This window comes from Sphaeramia orbicularis, chromosome 1, assembly GCF_902148855.1.
Source record: "Sphaeramia orbicularis chromosome 1, fSphaOr1.1, whole genome shotgun sequence".
In the NCBI taxonomy this organism is placed as follows: Eukaryota; Metazoa; Chordata; class Actinopteri; order Kurtiformes; family Apogonidae; genus Sphaeramia; species Sphaeramia orbicularis.
The window spans coordinates 26,697,514-26,712,095 of record NC_043957.1 but is presented as its reverse complement, the minus strand read 5'-3'; the positions used below and the strand labels follow the sequence as shown (position 1 = coordinate 26,712,095).

At 39.6% G+C, this 14,582-nt stretch overlaps 1 protein-coding gene across 7 annotated transcripts in view; it reads left to right on the top strand.

The window, feature by feature from the left end:
- sorbs2a (sorbin and SH3 domain containing 2a) overlaps positions 1-14,582 on the top strand; it is a 78,197-nt gene that overhangs the window by 47,354 nt on the left and 16,261 nt on the right. For 4 of the 7 annotated variants that reach the window (XM_030133050.1, XM_030133057.1, XM_030133066.1 and 1 more), the window contains 8 exons: positions 1,247-1,297; positions 1,405-1,621; positions 2,209-2,326; positions 5,951-6,022; positions 9,264-9,320; positions 10,082-10,131; positions 11,999-12,168; positions 12,507-14,354. In XM_030133050.1, the coding sequence (XP_029988910.1) occupies positions 1,247-1,297; positions 1,405-1,621; positions 2,209-2,326; positions 5,951-6,022; positions 9,264-9,320; positions 10,082-10,131; positions 11,999-12,168; positions 12,507-14,354 (2,583 nt within the window). The remainder of the gene's footprint in view (positions 1-1,246; positions 1,298-1,404; positions 1,622-2,208; positions 2,327-5,950; positions 6,023-9,263; positions 9,321-10,081; positions 10,132-11,998; positions 12,169-12,506; positions 14,355-14,582) is intronic. The other 3 variants (XM_030133080.1, XM_030133079.1, XM_030133082.1) reach the window with 2 other exon arrangements.

Here is a 14,582-nt window from a genome sequence, read left to right as displayed (position 1 = left end):
ATTAAAATTGTTAGTAAATAGAATCATTCTTGTTTAAATCCACTGGGGGAAGTCCAAGGTACAGTGAGGAAAAAGACATATTAACCTCAAAGCCTAGAGCTTTAGAGATTGTTCTGGACACTTCCTCCCAAAACTGCCTGATAGAGGGGCATACCACTGTTGAGATATTCTGTTAAAATAGAGGAGAGGAGGTAGGGTTTCTTTTGATAACCCCTAGGAGATTTTAACATTGTGTTAATGTTTTCCATCTGAAATGTCTGTGGTTTGTTTTTCAAGGGTATCCTGCATTATCTGTTTATTCTACCAGCCATATTTTAATGGATAATATCTGTGAAGCACTGCAAACCGGTAAAATTTTGCAGTCCATCTTGAAGATATTTGTTTAAAAAAAAAAAAAAAAAAAGTGCTGGATTGGTTAAAATTACCACTTTAAGATAAATAACTATTTTTGTGACTACTTCCAAATGAATTTTTCGTCTAAATTAAAATGTTTTAATGTGATTAATCGCCACTTAGGTTAATAATATTTTGGTATTTTCTGGTATGTTCCTCTGTTTAATTTACTGATCAGTTTTTGGCACAATACCGTTTCTTCCTCTTTTTCTCTGAAAGCGGAAAACAAAAAACAAAACAAACAAAAAAAACCATCATTTGAAATAATTGCTATTACAGATTTTTTTTAATTGGTGTTTCCAGCTCCTATTAAATGTATTAACTCTTGAAAAAGGCAACAAAAAACATGTTTTTCGAGTAGTGCTCTTTCATCTTCACTGGTGGTAACAGTGACACATATTAATAATTTGCATAAATGGGAGTAATACATAACCCTTCCATTGCAGTAGGAGAAGACAGATGTTGATTCTTGGGTAGTACAGTGTTCTCTGGCTCCTAATGTATGGCTGTACAGTCCATTAAAGCTGCTCAACAGAGCATCTATTCTCCAGGTCATAATTTTATTTAGCATTTGAATGAGTCTTCTTACATTGTAGTGGGTTTTCAGTGCCAGCTGTGGACACCCCCCACCCCCATTCCCCCCGCATTGCTCATTTGGAAACCTTATTTTATGTTCCTGTCAGTTTTTTATTCAATTAGATTTGGCTGTATGGTTAATTTGTACATTATTCTGGGCTGTTAGCACATATTTATCACTGCTTTATACAGACTTGAACCTCAAACTCAAAACATACAGGCAGCACAGAATGTTTTATCCTATACCTCATCCAGTCTTTGTTTTTTTTCTCTACAGATGATGACTATTCTGATACATACAATGCAACATATGCTGTCATAAACAATGGTGAGAAATACTTCTATTCAATAATTTTTTTACCTCTTTCCCTCACCATTTGTCTCCTCCTCTTTGGCTTGCTCTGTGTCATTATCTCTCCTCTGTCTTGTCTGTAGCAGATGATTACAGCCTTTCATCTAATGCCACCATAGCCCACCCTGCTCCCAGGACTCACACATACCGACCACTTGCCAAAAGCCCCTCAGACAACGGAGGGCATCCGGGGCCTCAGGAGCCTTCGCCTTCCCCTGTGCCCCCGCCACCCCCACCAATGCCCTCCCTCCTCCAGCTGAGGGCTAGAGACAGCGACCGTGACAAAGACTCGCCAGACATGTAAGATGGGCATAGAGTTAAATCTTTCATTTGTTACTCTCTTCATTAGTCACAAAATACTAGCACACATCTTTGCAGTGACTTCAGTCAGTAAATACCAATAAATACTGAATTAACACATTGTTTGTGTGAGTATCCAAAGATGAGATACTTATACCCCTTTGACACTGGACAAAAGACCCAATAACATCTGACTGCTTCAGTAAGGTACAGTCAGATACAATCAGCATTCAGTCCCATGACCAAGTAGTCACAGGTATATATCTGCTCCAGCTCCATGCAGCACTGATAGAAATGCAACTGCCAAGTATTCAAATATTTTTATCCTTTTTCCAGTCATAAATCACACATGTTTCTGTTCAAGCAACATTTAGAAATAATCCAAATAGTGTTGTGCCTGAAAGAGGAACTAAAATAAAAGCTATATGGGCGGCCGTGCCTCAGGAGGTAGAGCGGGTCGTCCAATAACCGAAATAAATAAATAGAGGCATTTAAATACAGTTGAATGTGTGAATGAACTAATGAATGAATGAATAATGAACTAAAAGGCTGCATTCTCAGAAGGTTTTCTTCTGCTTTGTTTGCAGCAGGAATGAATGGGGTCCTCCCGACAGGAAAGTAGACACAAGAAAATATCGAGCTGAGCCCAAGAGTATATTTGAGTATGAGCCTGGGAAGTCCTCTATTTTGGAGCAGGAAAGACCTGTAAGTGTTTTGATTTATTTACTGTATATACAGCCAATACTTTGATCATTCACAATGAATTATTAAACTGAATAATTGCCCTCTATCATGACATTACCTCTTCTTTTTGTGTTTAATCACACAACATGTGCAGGATCCCATCTGGAGTAAGCTGATATTGAGCATTTCTTATTTTTATACACTTTAATGATGCCTGCTTTTCTTCACTCCAACTTCTTGGAATTCTTGAGTTATTGTGATAGTGATGGTTCTTTTTCTTTACGTCTCTGAATATTGTTCTTTTGAAGACCTAATTGTCTTGCTGTGTGGTCTACTGAAGACTAAACATTAAACAATATGAAAGAAAAACATTTGGGCAGCAGAACAGTTGTACAAGATAGTCATATATGTTCATCTTTTTCACTTTCTAGTGTTTGCGCCATTGCTGTGTGAATATATTTTCATATTATGGTCGTCTTTGTGGAACCTTTTCCATTTGAAAGCTGTGTAGGTGATAAAAAGAGATGGTTACCACTGCTGCATCCTCTAATGACTGTACTGATGGACCAGTGTGTGTGGGGTGAATGACACAGCAGTCAGCAGAGGTAATTACTGTGCATAGGCAGGATTGAAAAAAAGAAAGAAAAAAATCATCGGGTAAAAGTTGTAGAGACAGTCTGTTCTGTAGGAAAACAAGAGGAAGATGTTATGGTAAAGGTTTTTCACATCTTGATGGTGAATGTGATTACTGCAGGGAGCTGTTCCAGGGCACAAACGTATGAGTCAGACGCTGATAGACAGGAGCAATAAAGAGCCGATGCTGTAGAGAATAGAAGTGAACCCACGCTGGCTAATCTGCTGTCTGAGAAAGCCAATGCAGCCATTTCATGCTGTTCGTTTCTTGCCTGTATATCTTCACTGTTGAAGGAAAGAAACACACACTTTTTTTTCTGGGTGTGATTTGTTTTTAAGAGCTGCTGTAAAAATGGTTTCCTTTATATCCCCTTTATTTTGTCTTTTTTATTTCTTTACTCCCATGTGATTAGCACTCTTCACTGTAGCTCACTTTTTTTTTTATTTACAGGATGACACATTTGTCTCAAAGCTGAACTCCCTTTTTAGTAAAAGAGATGTGACACTGCAACACCTACCACACATCCCCTGGAACTGTTTGGTTGGGAGTGAAAACTTGATTTTCTATGTAGGAACTATGTTAGAAAGAGAAGATAAAACCAGAAACATCACCTACTGTGTGTATGAAAACATTTTTTTTTTTAATCTTCTATCTGAAAAGCATGAAACATGAACCATTAGATAGTAGATAGTTAAGCTGCTACACAGTGGTAATGTGTTTTGGCTCAATTATTTTCTTTTGCTCTGTGTAAATATGTCTTTTACAGTTTATTGCAGGTTCGTTTGATGAATTGGAAATTGTGCTTCTCACTTCATACCATATTGAAAGCAGCAGGGTATTACAATCCATAGTCAGAGACAGCCTTCTGTTTTTTAACTTTTATTTCGCCTCTGACAGGCAATGTAGGACATAAACTTAGAAGCATAAACATGAAAGATACATCTAAAATTTGTGTAGAGCTATTAAAAAACACATTGGAGTCCAGTGTGCAGATACATTACAGCAGATTTGTGGTCACGAGTTTACCCATGAACTCCATACCTATGCATCATGTATGAACAAAAACCTAAAAAAAGAGTAAATTTTCACTTCATTATGTAATAGCAACCACATTTTGGATGAATTTGCAACAATATCAGGGTTCTCGTGGGGTCTTAAAAAGCCTTAAAAGTCTTGAATCTACAAATTTGCATTTAATACCTAAAAAAGTCTTTAAAAGGTATTACATTTGATATGGTAGGTCTTAAGTTATGTTGCCATAAACGTGTTTGCTGTACTGTGTTTAAATGTGTCTGGGAAATGTCCAAGCTGCAAAGAAAGTAACGTTAGTCGACTCACTTTCACCCATTCCAACCCAATAATTTGTACTGAAATTAGGAACCAATTATTGCTAATTTTGCAGCCCCCGGTGAGAAATGACCTGGAACGGTGGGAATTAAGGCGTTAGAGTGCATAAATATATTCTCCTAAATTGAAGGAATCGCACATTTTTGCCAATTTGGCTGTGAAATAGGCTGTGCGATGGGCTTTAAATTCTTTTCTAACTAGTCTCAAAAAGGTCTTAAAAGTCTTAAATTTAACTTGTAGAAACCTGTAGGAACTCTGAATATATAACAAATAGCCTGAACTTCACATGCAATGAATTCCCATGCATTTAATGTTACATTATTAAATACTGCAATGGTTATTATTAGATATAAGTTGTATGCTTAGCAGCTCTAATATCATAGTTTTAGTAAGGTGAAAGTTTTAGGTGATACAATTTCTGTCAAAAAGAAATTGCATTGCAAAATAAAACTAAATCCGTTTTTACCCAATTGATTTTTGACATGAAGTTCCTGAACTCAACAATGAACAAAAGCGTAATCTTAATTATCATGAAAATGATTGCAGTTAATTACGACATGATCTTTTTTTCTGTTTTACACCATTGCATTTATGTAAAGAGCAACTTTAGGCTTTATATACAAAAGTCAACCAGTGCATAATTTATTAAACATATAAAGCCTTTTACTAATGTGTGCAGAGAAATGACTGATTGTAATATTTACCCATGAAAGGTAAGTGGCTGACAAATATAAAGTAGATGCAATAAATGACTATGAACTAAAGGAAAATGATGTGCAAATAATCTACTTTAAGTTTAATTTTGATGTATTGTTTAAAACGTGTCATGTGATGAAGGCATTGGTTTTAGTCAGTTTATATAATGCACTGTGTCGTTATGTCTTTAACATAAAAATGAGAATTCCATGTTTGTAACAATAGAATTGCGTAATTTATCATAAAATTTGGGAACATTTAGTATATTTGTGTTCAAACTATATCCTACAAAGTCTGAGTTATTTTTTTATGAAGTGTTAGTGGATAGAAATGCAGGTTATGACATAATGTGCTGTAAAATGGGTAATTCACTCATCTGATTTTTGATTGTGTTTGAGTTCATACACATGTGTTCAGTTGGGAATGATTTTACTTTTTAATTTTTACTCTGCTGTTTGCTGAAGTATATTTAGTATACCATGCGATGAGCTTGAAAAAAGGCATAAATACTCAGCTGGAATGTTAAAAAAAATAATGCTCAATGTAACATGCAGATTTTCATTCGGTCAGGGCTGTGGCTTAAAATCTGTCACTGGTTCACATTCCTGCTGATTTGTATGTACATGGGACTAATGAACATCCATTATTAAGGGTTGGAGCCACTGTCACAGTGTTGTATTGTGTGTATGATTTTACTTAGTGTCCATAAATTGAATTATCATTTGGATTCACACCAGTGGAAGTCGTGCAGCGACAGCATCATCAGTACTCTGTCCCCATGGGCCAGTCTAAGTCTTTTCATCCTGGTTCATTCTATGCCCGTCTTCCTTTGCCACCTTTGCCCATTCCTAACCATAAGGTCCATGTCTCTCTTTGTGTGTGACTTCTTTCCACACCCCTCTCTTCTGTCTTTTTCTCTTCTTCCTCCTCTTCCTCCTCTTCTTTCTGTCACTCTCATGCTTTCCCAGACCTATGATGACATAGATTTAGAGAACGAGCCTTGGTATAAGTTCTTTTCCGAGCTGGAGTTTGGGCGGCCGGTAAGTCAGGGCCATAGCTACTCCTTCAACCACAACCCTGCTATAGGCATACACCCTCTTTCTCCACCCCACCCATGACTTATTTATTTATTTATTTGTTTTTAATGTCTCCACCATTAGAGTGGGTGGGCTAGTTGTTTGGGCATGTGGTACTTGTTGGGTGCTGTGACCCCCTCCCCCATCTCCCCACCTCTGTGACAGGCTGTGTTTTGTCTCTGCGTTGCTGGGTTTTTTGGTCTGGTGGCTAGTAGGCACTTTAATGTTCATCTACACTAGACAGTTTTATTTTATTTGGTTGTAGATGAAGGACTCAGAGTTGTTAGTTAAGTGAAGTAAGTAGCAATACCACAGTGTAGTTAGATACAGTATACCTAGTTACATTACAAGTTACATCTTGACTAAAAGTACAGAAGCCTTGAGGGTCAAAATGCAACAGCATGTCAACATATTTTATAAAACATGGCAACTATTCACAGAAGACAACCATATTTCACTAAAGAAAACAATTTCAGCAGTCGCTTTTCCATTGACCCTCAAATTGGGTGAATATAACTTTTGCATAAAAATTTGTCTAATAGGAAAATGACAATTTCGCCAAAACCAGTTTTTGCGCTGGCTAGAGGTGGTTTTTCAGGCACAGCGAAATTGGTATATCATGCAAAACTGCAATGGAAAAACGTCTTCTGCAACTAGTCACATGAATTAAAAAAAAAAAAAAGAAAAGAAAACAGATGTTGACAGATGTTACAAGCAAAGAAGACTTTTAAAAGAAACATGGTGTGTGGGCACACCAGGAAATTGAATCATTTTTTAAATTTCGTATGGGATAGAAGGGTAATATATAATAATAATGAATATATCTGTAAATCAACGTTATATTTATTTTTGTCACCATTTTTATGGAATGACTTCTTGTGTCATCTCGTGATAATTAAACAAATTATCGCACTTGTGATTTAATGGAAAAAACACTATGCACTTCTGTTTTTTCGACATGTAGTAAATATTGGTAAAGTTTTGCACAGATGTCCAATGGAAAAGTCACAAGTTTTTGGTAAAATATTGTGGTGTTTGACCTTCAGGGCCACCGTACAGAACTGTCAAGAAACAGTTACAACGCTGATGAGTCAAGTGGTGTTCATGCTTTTTAAAATGAATAAACACCTTCTCGCCATGAGATTGTGGTCCTCAAAGTTCATGGATATCAAACATACACACATCAGCTTCATGTATATGCCGGAGTAACTGCAGGTCATTGACACAATGGTGTTCACGATGCTTTCATCTGCAGAAGTAATATGATGTATTTACTATAACTTACTATAATCATTTTACTTTAAATAATATTCAGGTTGAGATTTTTTGCAATCAACTATTTCATCATTTATTTTTACGCTTATTTCTGTTTGTCTTTACCTTTTGTAACAAAGAGGTCTTATTTAATTTACAAACCAAATGTGTGTAGTGCCCTCTGCTGGATTTAGGTGGTTACAGCTGGCAAGTGGCTCAGAGCAGGGATGCCTCTAGCCACTGAACAGGGATCAAATTACCCTATCCTCACTGATTTACAAAGTGTCATAAGTACATACCTCTGTCCACACCAAAGCATGACATGAGGTGATGACTTGCTGGCCTTACTCAAAATGTTCAGGTGGAGATGTCACATGTGGATTTGACAAGATCTGCATCTCTCAGCTGCATGTTGATATTTCTACCTGTAATGTTTTGGAATGTTTCATATCACTGAATGGGCCTTTAGAGTGTAGATGTTTTTTTTTACATGCACTGACTGGTCTAGCCAGGACCGACACTCACAGTATGTGTAGTGTTTGGTTGAATATTGAGGTGAAAAGCCACTCTAAGTTTGACTGTGAATCAACAACAGTGAATGTGCACTAGCAATAAAACAGCACTAAATCACAAGATTTGAGGGTGAAAACCACTGCACTCTCAAATAATTACCACAGCTTGTGCTTCACTTGGCGTTCTGCTTACTGCTTGCTCTCACACTCTGCATGTGTGTGTGGTAAATGGACACATTTCAGTGCGTGTGTGTGTGTGTGTGTGTGTGTGTGTGTGTGTGTGTGTGTGTGTGGTGTAAAGGCTGATGCATTAATTTATCAAAGTATAGACATATTATAGCTTGAATGGTGCTTTTGTAAGATCAGGAATAAGTAGAAATCATTTGTATGTACGTACAAGACTGAATAAATGATCATGTAACCACCGTGATGGCACCCATTGGTGAACTACTATTTTGAAGCAATATTTTTTGCATTTTGGTCATTGCCATTGTGTTGTTTATGAGCTTTAAGTGACCATATTTGAAGAGGACTGTGGAAATGAGGAGGAGCAAGGAGAGAAATTCGCTAAGCTGTTGCTGCATTAACTTACCAAAAACACCAACCACATTGCTAACTTTGAAGCATAAAAGCCACCAAATTTCAGCCATTTGCCACTCTTGAACACCTGCAGCTGTGATCGATAACACTAATGTCAGCCTCCCATAATGTCCATACAATAGTGGTAGCTGTCTAATTAGCCTGACAGACTGTACAATGAAATACCAAATTAATGTTAACTTTTAGCCAAAAAGTCAAACAACTAATAGACAAGGACAGCATACACCGAGTGTCTATACCTTTACTTATGCATAAATTTCAGCCATAATACAGTTTAAACTGGTGATGGTATAAAAAATTACCATGCAGTTGTGATGAACAGAGAAATTGTCTATAGAAAGCAAGACTATTTCTGGACATGGCTGTAAGCATGTATATTCCGGCTGTAAAGTTGGCATTTTTACATGCGGTCTATGGGGACTGACTCATTTTATTAGCTAGCCTCAGATAGACATTTGAGAAACTGCATGCTTTGACACTTCTGCATTGGCTTCATGTTACAGCCCCTGTGGTTACTACTTGGAACGTACATATAAATGAGTTTTTATCATAAGTAGTTGTATACTTGTCAGTAAAAGTGTGTCTGTGTATGGACTGGATTCACATTTGTGCATTGTATAAGCAAAGCACATGTGTAATGTTTGTGAACTAGTCCAACTTTGGTTACTCAGATTCTCTAACGGGTGTCACTCTCTCCACATGTTTCTTGTTTTTGGTTTCTCCCATGATGTCACCACTGCTTCTCCTCCTTCACCTCATGTTCACCTTCCTCATATTCCTCCTCCTCCTCCTCCTCTCGTCCTCTTCCTGCTGCTCACTGCTGCTGCTTGGGGCTCAAGCCTCCTAAAAAACGGCTGGATTATAATCCAGACATCTCCGCTCGCCAACGCATTGAGGTAATCTCACATTCATAAGTGTTCCAGCATTTTTAATCTCACAATTCCTAACAGAAGTAGCATAATTATCAGAAGTTTTTCCATTGAAAAATGTAAGTTATGGTTGCATTAAATGAGGAAAATGTGATTTAGCAGAAATGCCATGTAGTCTCATTTCAGCACATCAGCAATTCACCCCAAGATGAGTGTTTTATCGGTTGGTGAAGATGTGAAGTTTGGAAATGTAATCCATCTGTGCTTGGAGCTGTGTGACAATCTGCTCAATGTACTGTCCGCATTTTTTTTTTATTGTCTGATTCTATTTTTCACTTATTTCTCACTTAAAATATCAAGATCTACAGTAGACATTTGATTTTATTTTACTTGTCCAGCTCTAAATCTCTATTTAGAGGGACAGTGGTTGTAAAGTGTATCTACTACAAAGACCCATTCCAGCTGCTCCATGCCAGGTTTTGCAGTGCAACATTTACCCCTTAGCTGAGCTCAGACCATCCTTTTGCTATTTCACCTTTGCCATCATCCTCCCGAGCAGCGTAACAGAGAGCAGAGATTTATCTTCTCCGTGTGCACCGGTAGGCCTCGTCTTGGTCAGGTGTGCCATGTGGAACCACTATCCATGGCACCTTACGCTGGAGGAGCATTTTGAGTGTGGCACAGCAACAACTGCATGCAGGCTGTGCGTTGTGAACTGCTCTGCCTCGAGTGAGTCTTTGTTCTTGCGGAGCTCACTTTTCTCTTTTGTTGTCTGCCCTATTTCCCAGACATCCCTGCATATCGCTCCTGCTGACAAGGCTCCAGAGAGACCTGCAAGGTAACCTCTGTTTCTTTTATTTTCCTCTGCATCACCCTTTTCCCCCTCCCCCCATCGTCATAGCAGCAGTGGTCCTTGTTGTGATTCAGCACCGTATCCAATACTCAGCTCCTTCTTGCACTTTCTCCTTTTAAGTAGCCTCTGTGTCCGCTGTTTATGATGGTTTGCAAGGATTAGTGTTAGTCTGTATTTGCTTTTGTCACTAAAGGCAGAACAGAAGCCAGAATAAATTAACCCAGCAGCCCTATTGATTCTGCCCTTCACCTCCTATCCTTCCTCCAACCCCCCCTTCTTCTCCTCATCCCACTCCCTTTCACCAGTGCCCTGCTTATTCAGTCGCATTTTCCTCGGTGAACAGAAAGGACAGAAATGGGATGTGATGAATAGGCCATGTTAGTGACATGGAGTGTGTATGTTCTGAATAGAAAGCCCATTACTGAGTAAAAAAACAGTCATCTTGACTCCACTGAGTTTTCTCAGCAAATAATAAGCTAATTTATATTAAATTGGGTTTCAAACTCAGGTCTTTGTAGTCAAGCAAAACTTAAATATTTTCTACTGTGACATTACTCATGGAAATGATAAAAAGATAATGAATTATGTTAACATGTTAGTAAATGATACAGTTAGGTTGTACTGATTATGCATAGGTGGTTATGGTCGGGATTAGTTTGTGTAGTAAACATAGTGTCCCTCCCTGTGGCCCATTGCACCAGCTAACACCAAATATATATGTGGCCTTAGTAATAAAATAACTAGTGTTAGTGCATCACTTTGTGTGGACTTGACATCTGTTCTCATGACAGAACTTCATCTAGGATGTGATGTCTAAAATAAACAATTCAGTAAATCTAGTTTGTTTAACACTAAAAGTACCACCACAGAGGTTCAACTTAACTTCGCTGGAGTAAAGACTGACCAAAACATTGTTGCAGAAAATTACTTGAATGGCACTGGCCATTGAAGTAGTATAGAAGACAGTGTAGTTTCTTTTGGTTTATAACCTTGTTGTTTCTCTTGTTTAGTTGTCAACAAGAAAGTATATATACAAGACTAAAGCATCACAGGTGACAACTATACAGCCTTAATTCACAGCTTGTGAAAAGTAACAACAGTGACACCCAGTGGTTACACTATCTAGTAAAACTTACAGTAATATGACTGTACCCTATTACTGGCACAGGAAATTGTTAAGCATAACAAACACATGATGATAAATCTTCACTGATAGACTGTGAATTTGTAGCTGTAACACTTTGGTTGTCAAATCATACAAAGTTAGTATTTAATATAAAATTTACTGAGGTTATCAGCTTTGCTAGACGTATAATACAGTGTAAGACTACATTGACAGTATGTTTGTACACTGTTAGAGAGAGTTAATGGTGTAATCCATCACATAGATTATGTTGCTGCATGTCGTCCTGAGACCCAGCAATGCATTTTGTCTTCTGTAGTGGACAAGAGTTTCACAGCTTTACTTAAAAAAAAAAAAAAGAAATAAAGAAAAGAAAAAAGGTCCACTGAAAAATACATTATATAAATTTGAAAAAAAAAAAAAAAAGTATCTGAAAAAAACTGTTGCATCATGCTGTTTCCAATTAAGGCAATTATTTAATGGAAAATAGTGAAAATGTTTACTTACTGAGTCTCAGGAGGATATAATTCTCTCCCATCATCCACCAAATAATCAGCATGCCACCACCACAGGATAGGTATACAATTTAGGACAAGGTAGACTTGCTTGTAATAGACAGGTTTACATTTGGATTTGCACAAAGTGCAGATGTTTATTTAAGCTGCTTCAAGCTAGGAACTTGACTTAACAAGGCTTATAAGTTTTCATTGATGCCTGTTTGTCTTGCAGTTCTGCCAGTGACTACAGAAAGAGAAGGAAGTCAGAGCCATCAAGTTCCCAAGCAAATGCTCAGAGTAGAGCTGTGACCTCCCCTAAACCAGTAGAAACCTACAGAGTCAGTAGCAGCCTAAAGAAACCTGTCATTCGTTCCTCACCTTCCTCACCCTCCAGAGCCAAAGGTAAAGACACAAGCACGATGACATTTTTTTCTTACCTATTACATTTAATTTGGGATCTGTTATTCACTCTCTTTTCCCTTCTTCCCCTCCACATTTTCTTATATGGGTATTGATGACATTTGTTGCACATATGGGTTTATGTTTGTCTTTTGTGGCCCTAACCTTTCTTGATGTCCGGTTGAGAAAGTCTGATGACATAATTTCATACCATCTACTTTTTCCTGTCTGTTTTCTTTCCCGATTTCTTGTCCTTCTCCCCAGCTCTTTTACTTATTGCTTAACATGATTTCCTCCTTCTTCTTCTCTTACCACGCTGCTCTCTTTTGGACATCTGAAAGGTGGGGACGCATGCAACATGTATTCAACCAGTTTAACCTCTCCAGGTTCTTATAAGCGCCCCTGTCTACCTCCTGTCCCATCTGATCCTGGTGATTGCAATGAGGATGCCAGTCAGGAGGGAAGCTCCTCCTCCAAGCAGTCTGTTTGTTGTAAGAACAGCTGGCAGATAAAACATCAGGATACAGAGACATGGAGCAGTGTTGAGGAAGTGCCGCCCGCCCCTGGCAAGCTCAAATCACGCAGCTGTGATGACTTACTAAATGATGGGCATCCTGGCTCAAGTGGACGCAGTGCTACCCGCTCAGAAAGCGCAGGGTCATTATTATGTGATGGAAATCCCTCCGGTTCAACTGGATCCACCTCTACTCGTTCTTTGCCCCGCCTCCACCGGCGCCGTGCACACGATTCACCGGGCTTTCTCCAGTTGTACCGTAAGATGCACCACATCGACCGTGCTCAACTTATCCCATCTGAAGTCATACGTTCAGTTCGCGCCCGTATCTTGGAGCTCGAGCGCCAGCCTCACCTGCATCGCCTGTCGCCTTGGGCACCTTCATGGGGTGTGGACGTTCCACGTGATATGGTGCCAAACCGTATTTCTGAATATGAGAGACTTATTCAGAAGTCCAAATCCATGCCCAACTTGGGTGATGATGTGCCTTCAGGCACTGTGACCCCTGGTGGTTCATCGTCTCGAGCTAGCAGTGGTGGTGGTGGTACACCTAGTTTCCCAAAACGGCGTTTCTCCATAGAATCTTTATTAGAGGAAGACAACAATGGTAACAGCGGAGCAGTATCACATGCCCTGGATCACTTGCATGGACGTCGTAGTCCACCTGAGGGCCAGCCTCGTGTTGGGCCTGAGCCAGGCCGTGGTAATTCTTTTTCTGTTCCTCCTCTTCCTCAAGGCCCACAAGCCAACGCGGACTATTCTGACAGTGAACAGGACGCTGTTGCATCAGACCTCAGTGACTTTATCCAGGTGGAGGGATCCTCATTTTGCAGTGAGAGTGACTTTGACCATTGCTCATTAACATCCTCTGAGAGCTTGTATGGCTCTTCTAACCTCCACCACCACCACCACCATCATCTCCGTCATCACCACCACCATCACCACCACCACTCTGCTCATCAAAGTCTAGGCCAGAGCCAGGGATACCAACACCGGCACCTCATCAGCACATGCAAAGGCCGTTGCCCAGCCTCTTATACCCGTTTCACAACTATGCTTCGTCATGAGAGAGAACGGGCACGTCAGGAGCACCAGAGACCGTCACAGCCAAGTCGCAACAGACATTCCCAAATCCAAAGCTCACAGTCCCAGCAAGCGATGTCCAAGCTGGCCTTCCTGGTCAGCCCAGTGCCTTTCCGCAGGAAAAAGGGCTCACCACCTACCTCTAGGCGAAGCAGTAGTGGTGCAGGTCGAGGTAGCAGACCCAAATCTAAGCAGGCCATATATGAAGCACTAGACGCAGCCTTGAGAGATATATACGAGCACATCCAAGCAGAGAGAGGCCACAGAGGCACAAGGGCACCTGACGACAGCATCCTGAGGAGAATTTTGGCTGAACTGCTGCCAAATGTGCCTGAACGAAGCTCCTCCTTGCGAGGAAGAAGGGGGTGCTGGCATGGAGGTCACTCTTCCGCATCTTTGTATCCAGATGGAAGCCCCACTGGGTATGCCACTTACAGAGAGGATCCCTCCACACCACGGTTACAGTCACCACGGTTACAGTCACCACGGTTACAGTCACCAGTCAGTGCCTGTTATGGACGCCATTCTGAAACCTCAAACAATAATGATTATGGAGAGGAGCAGGGCAATGGAAATGGTCTCTGTTACTCAGGTGGAGATACTACACTTACAACATCTCATATGTGTATTTTTCCATGTACTTCATATTTGTTTTACTATGTCAACAAAAACACTCATTCACTCACCCAATATGCAACCACAGACATGGAGACACAGTAATGGACGTCATCTAGTATTGCCTGCGCTTGCCACACCATTCCCTCCATTGGTTAACACCTTCATTACTGTGGTTTTCCATGTGTACAGTATTTACCTGCCT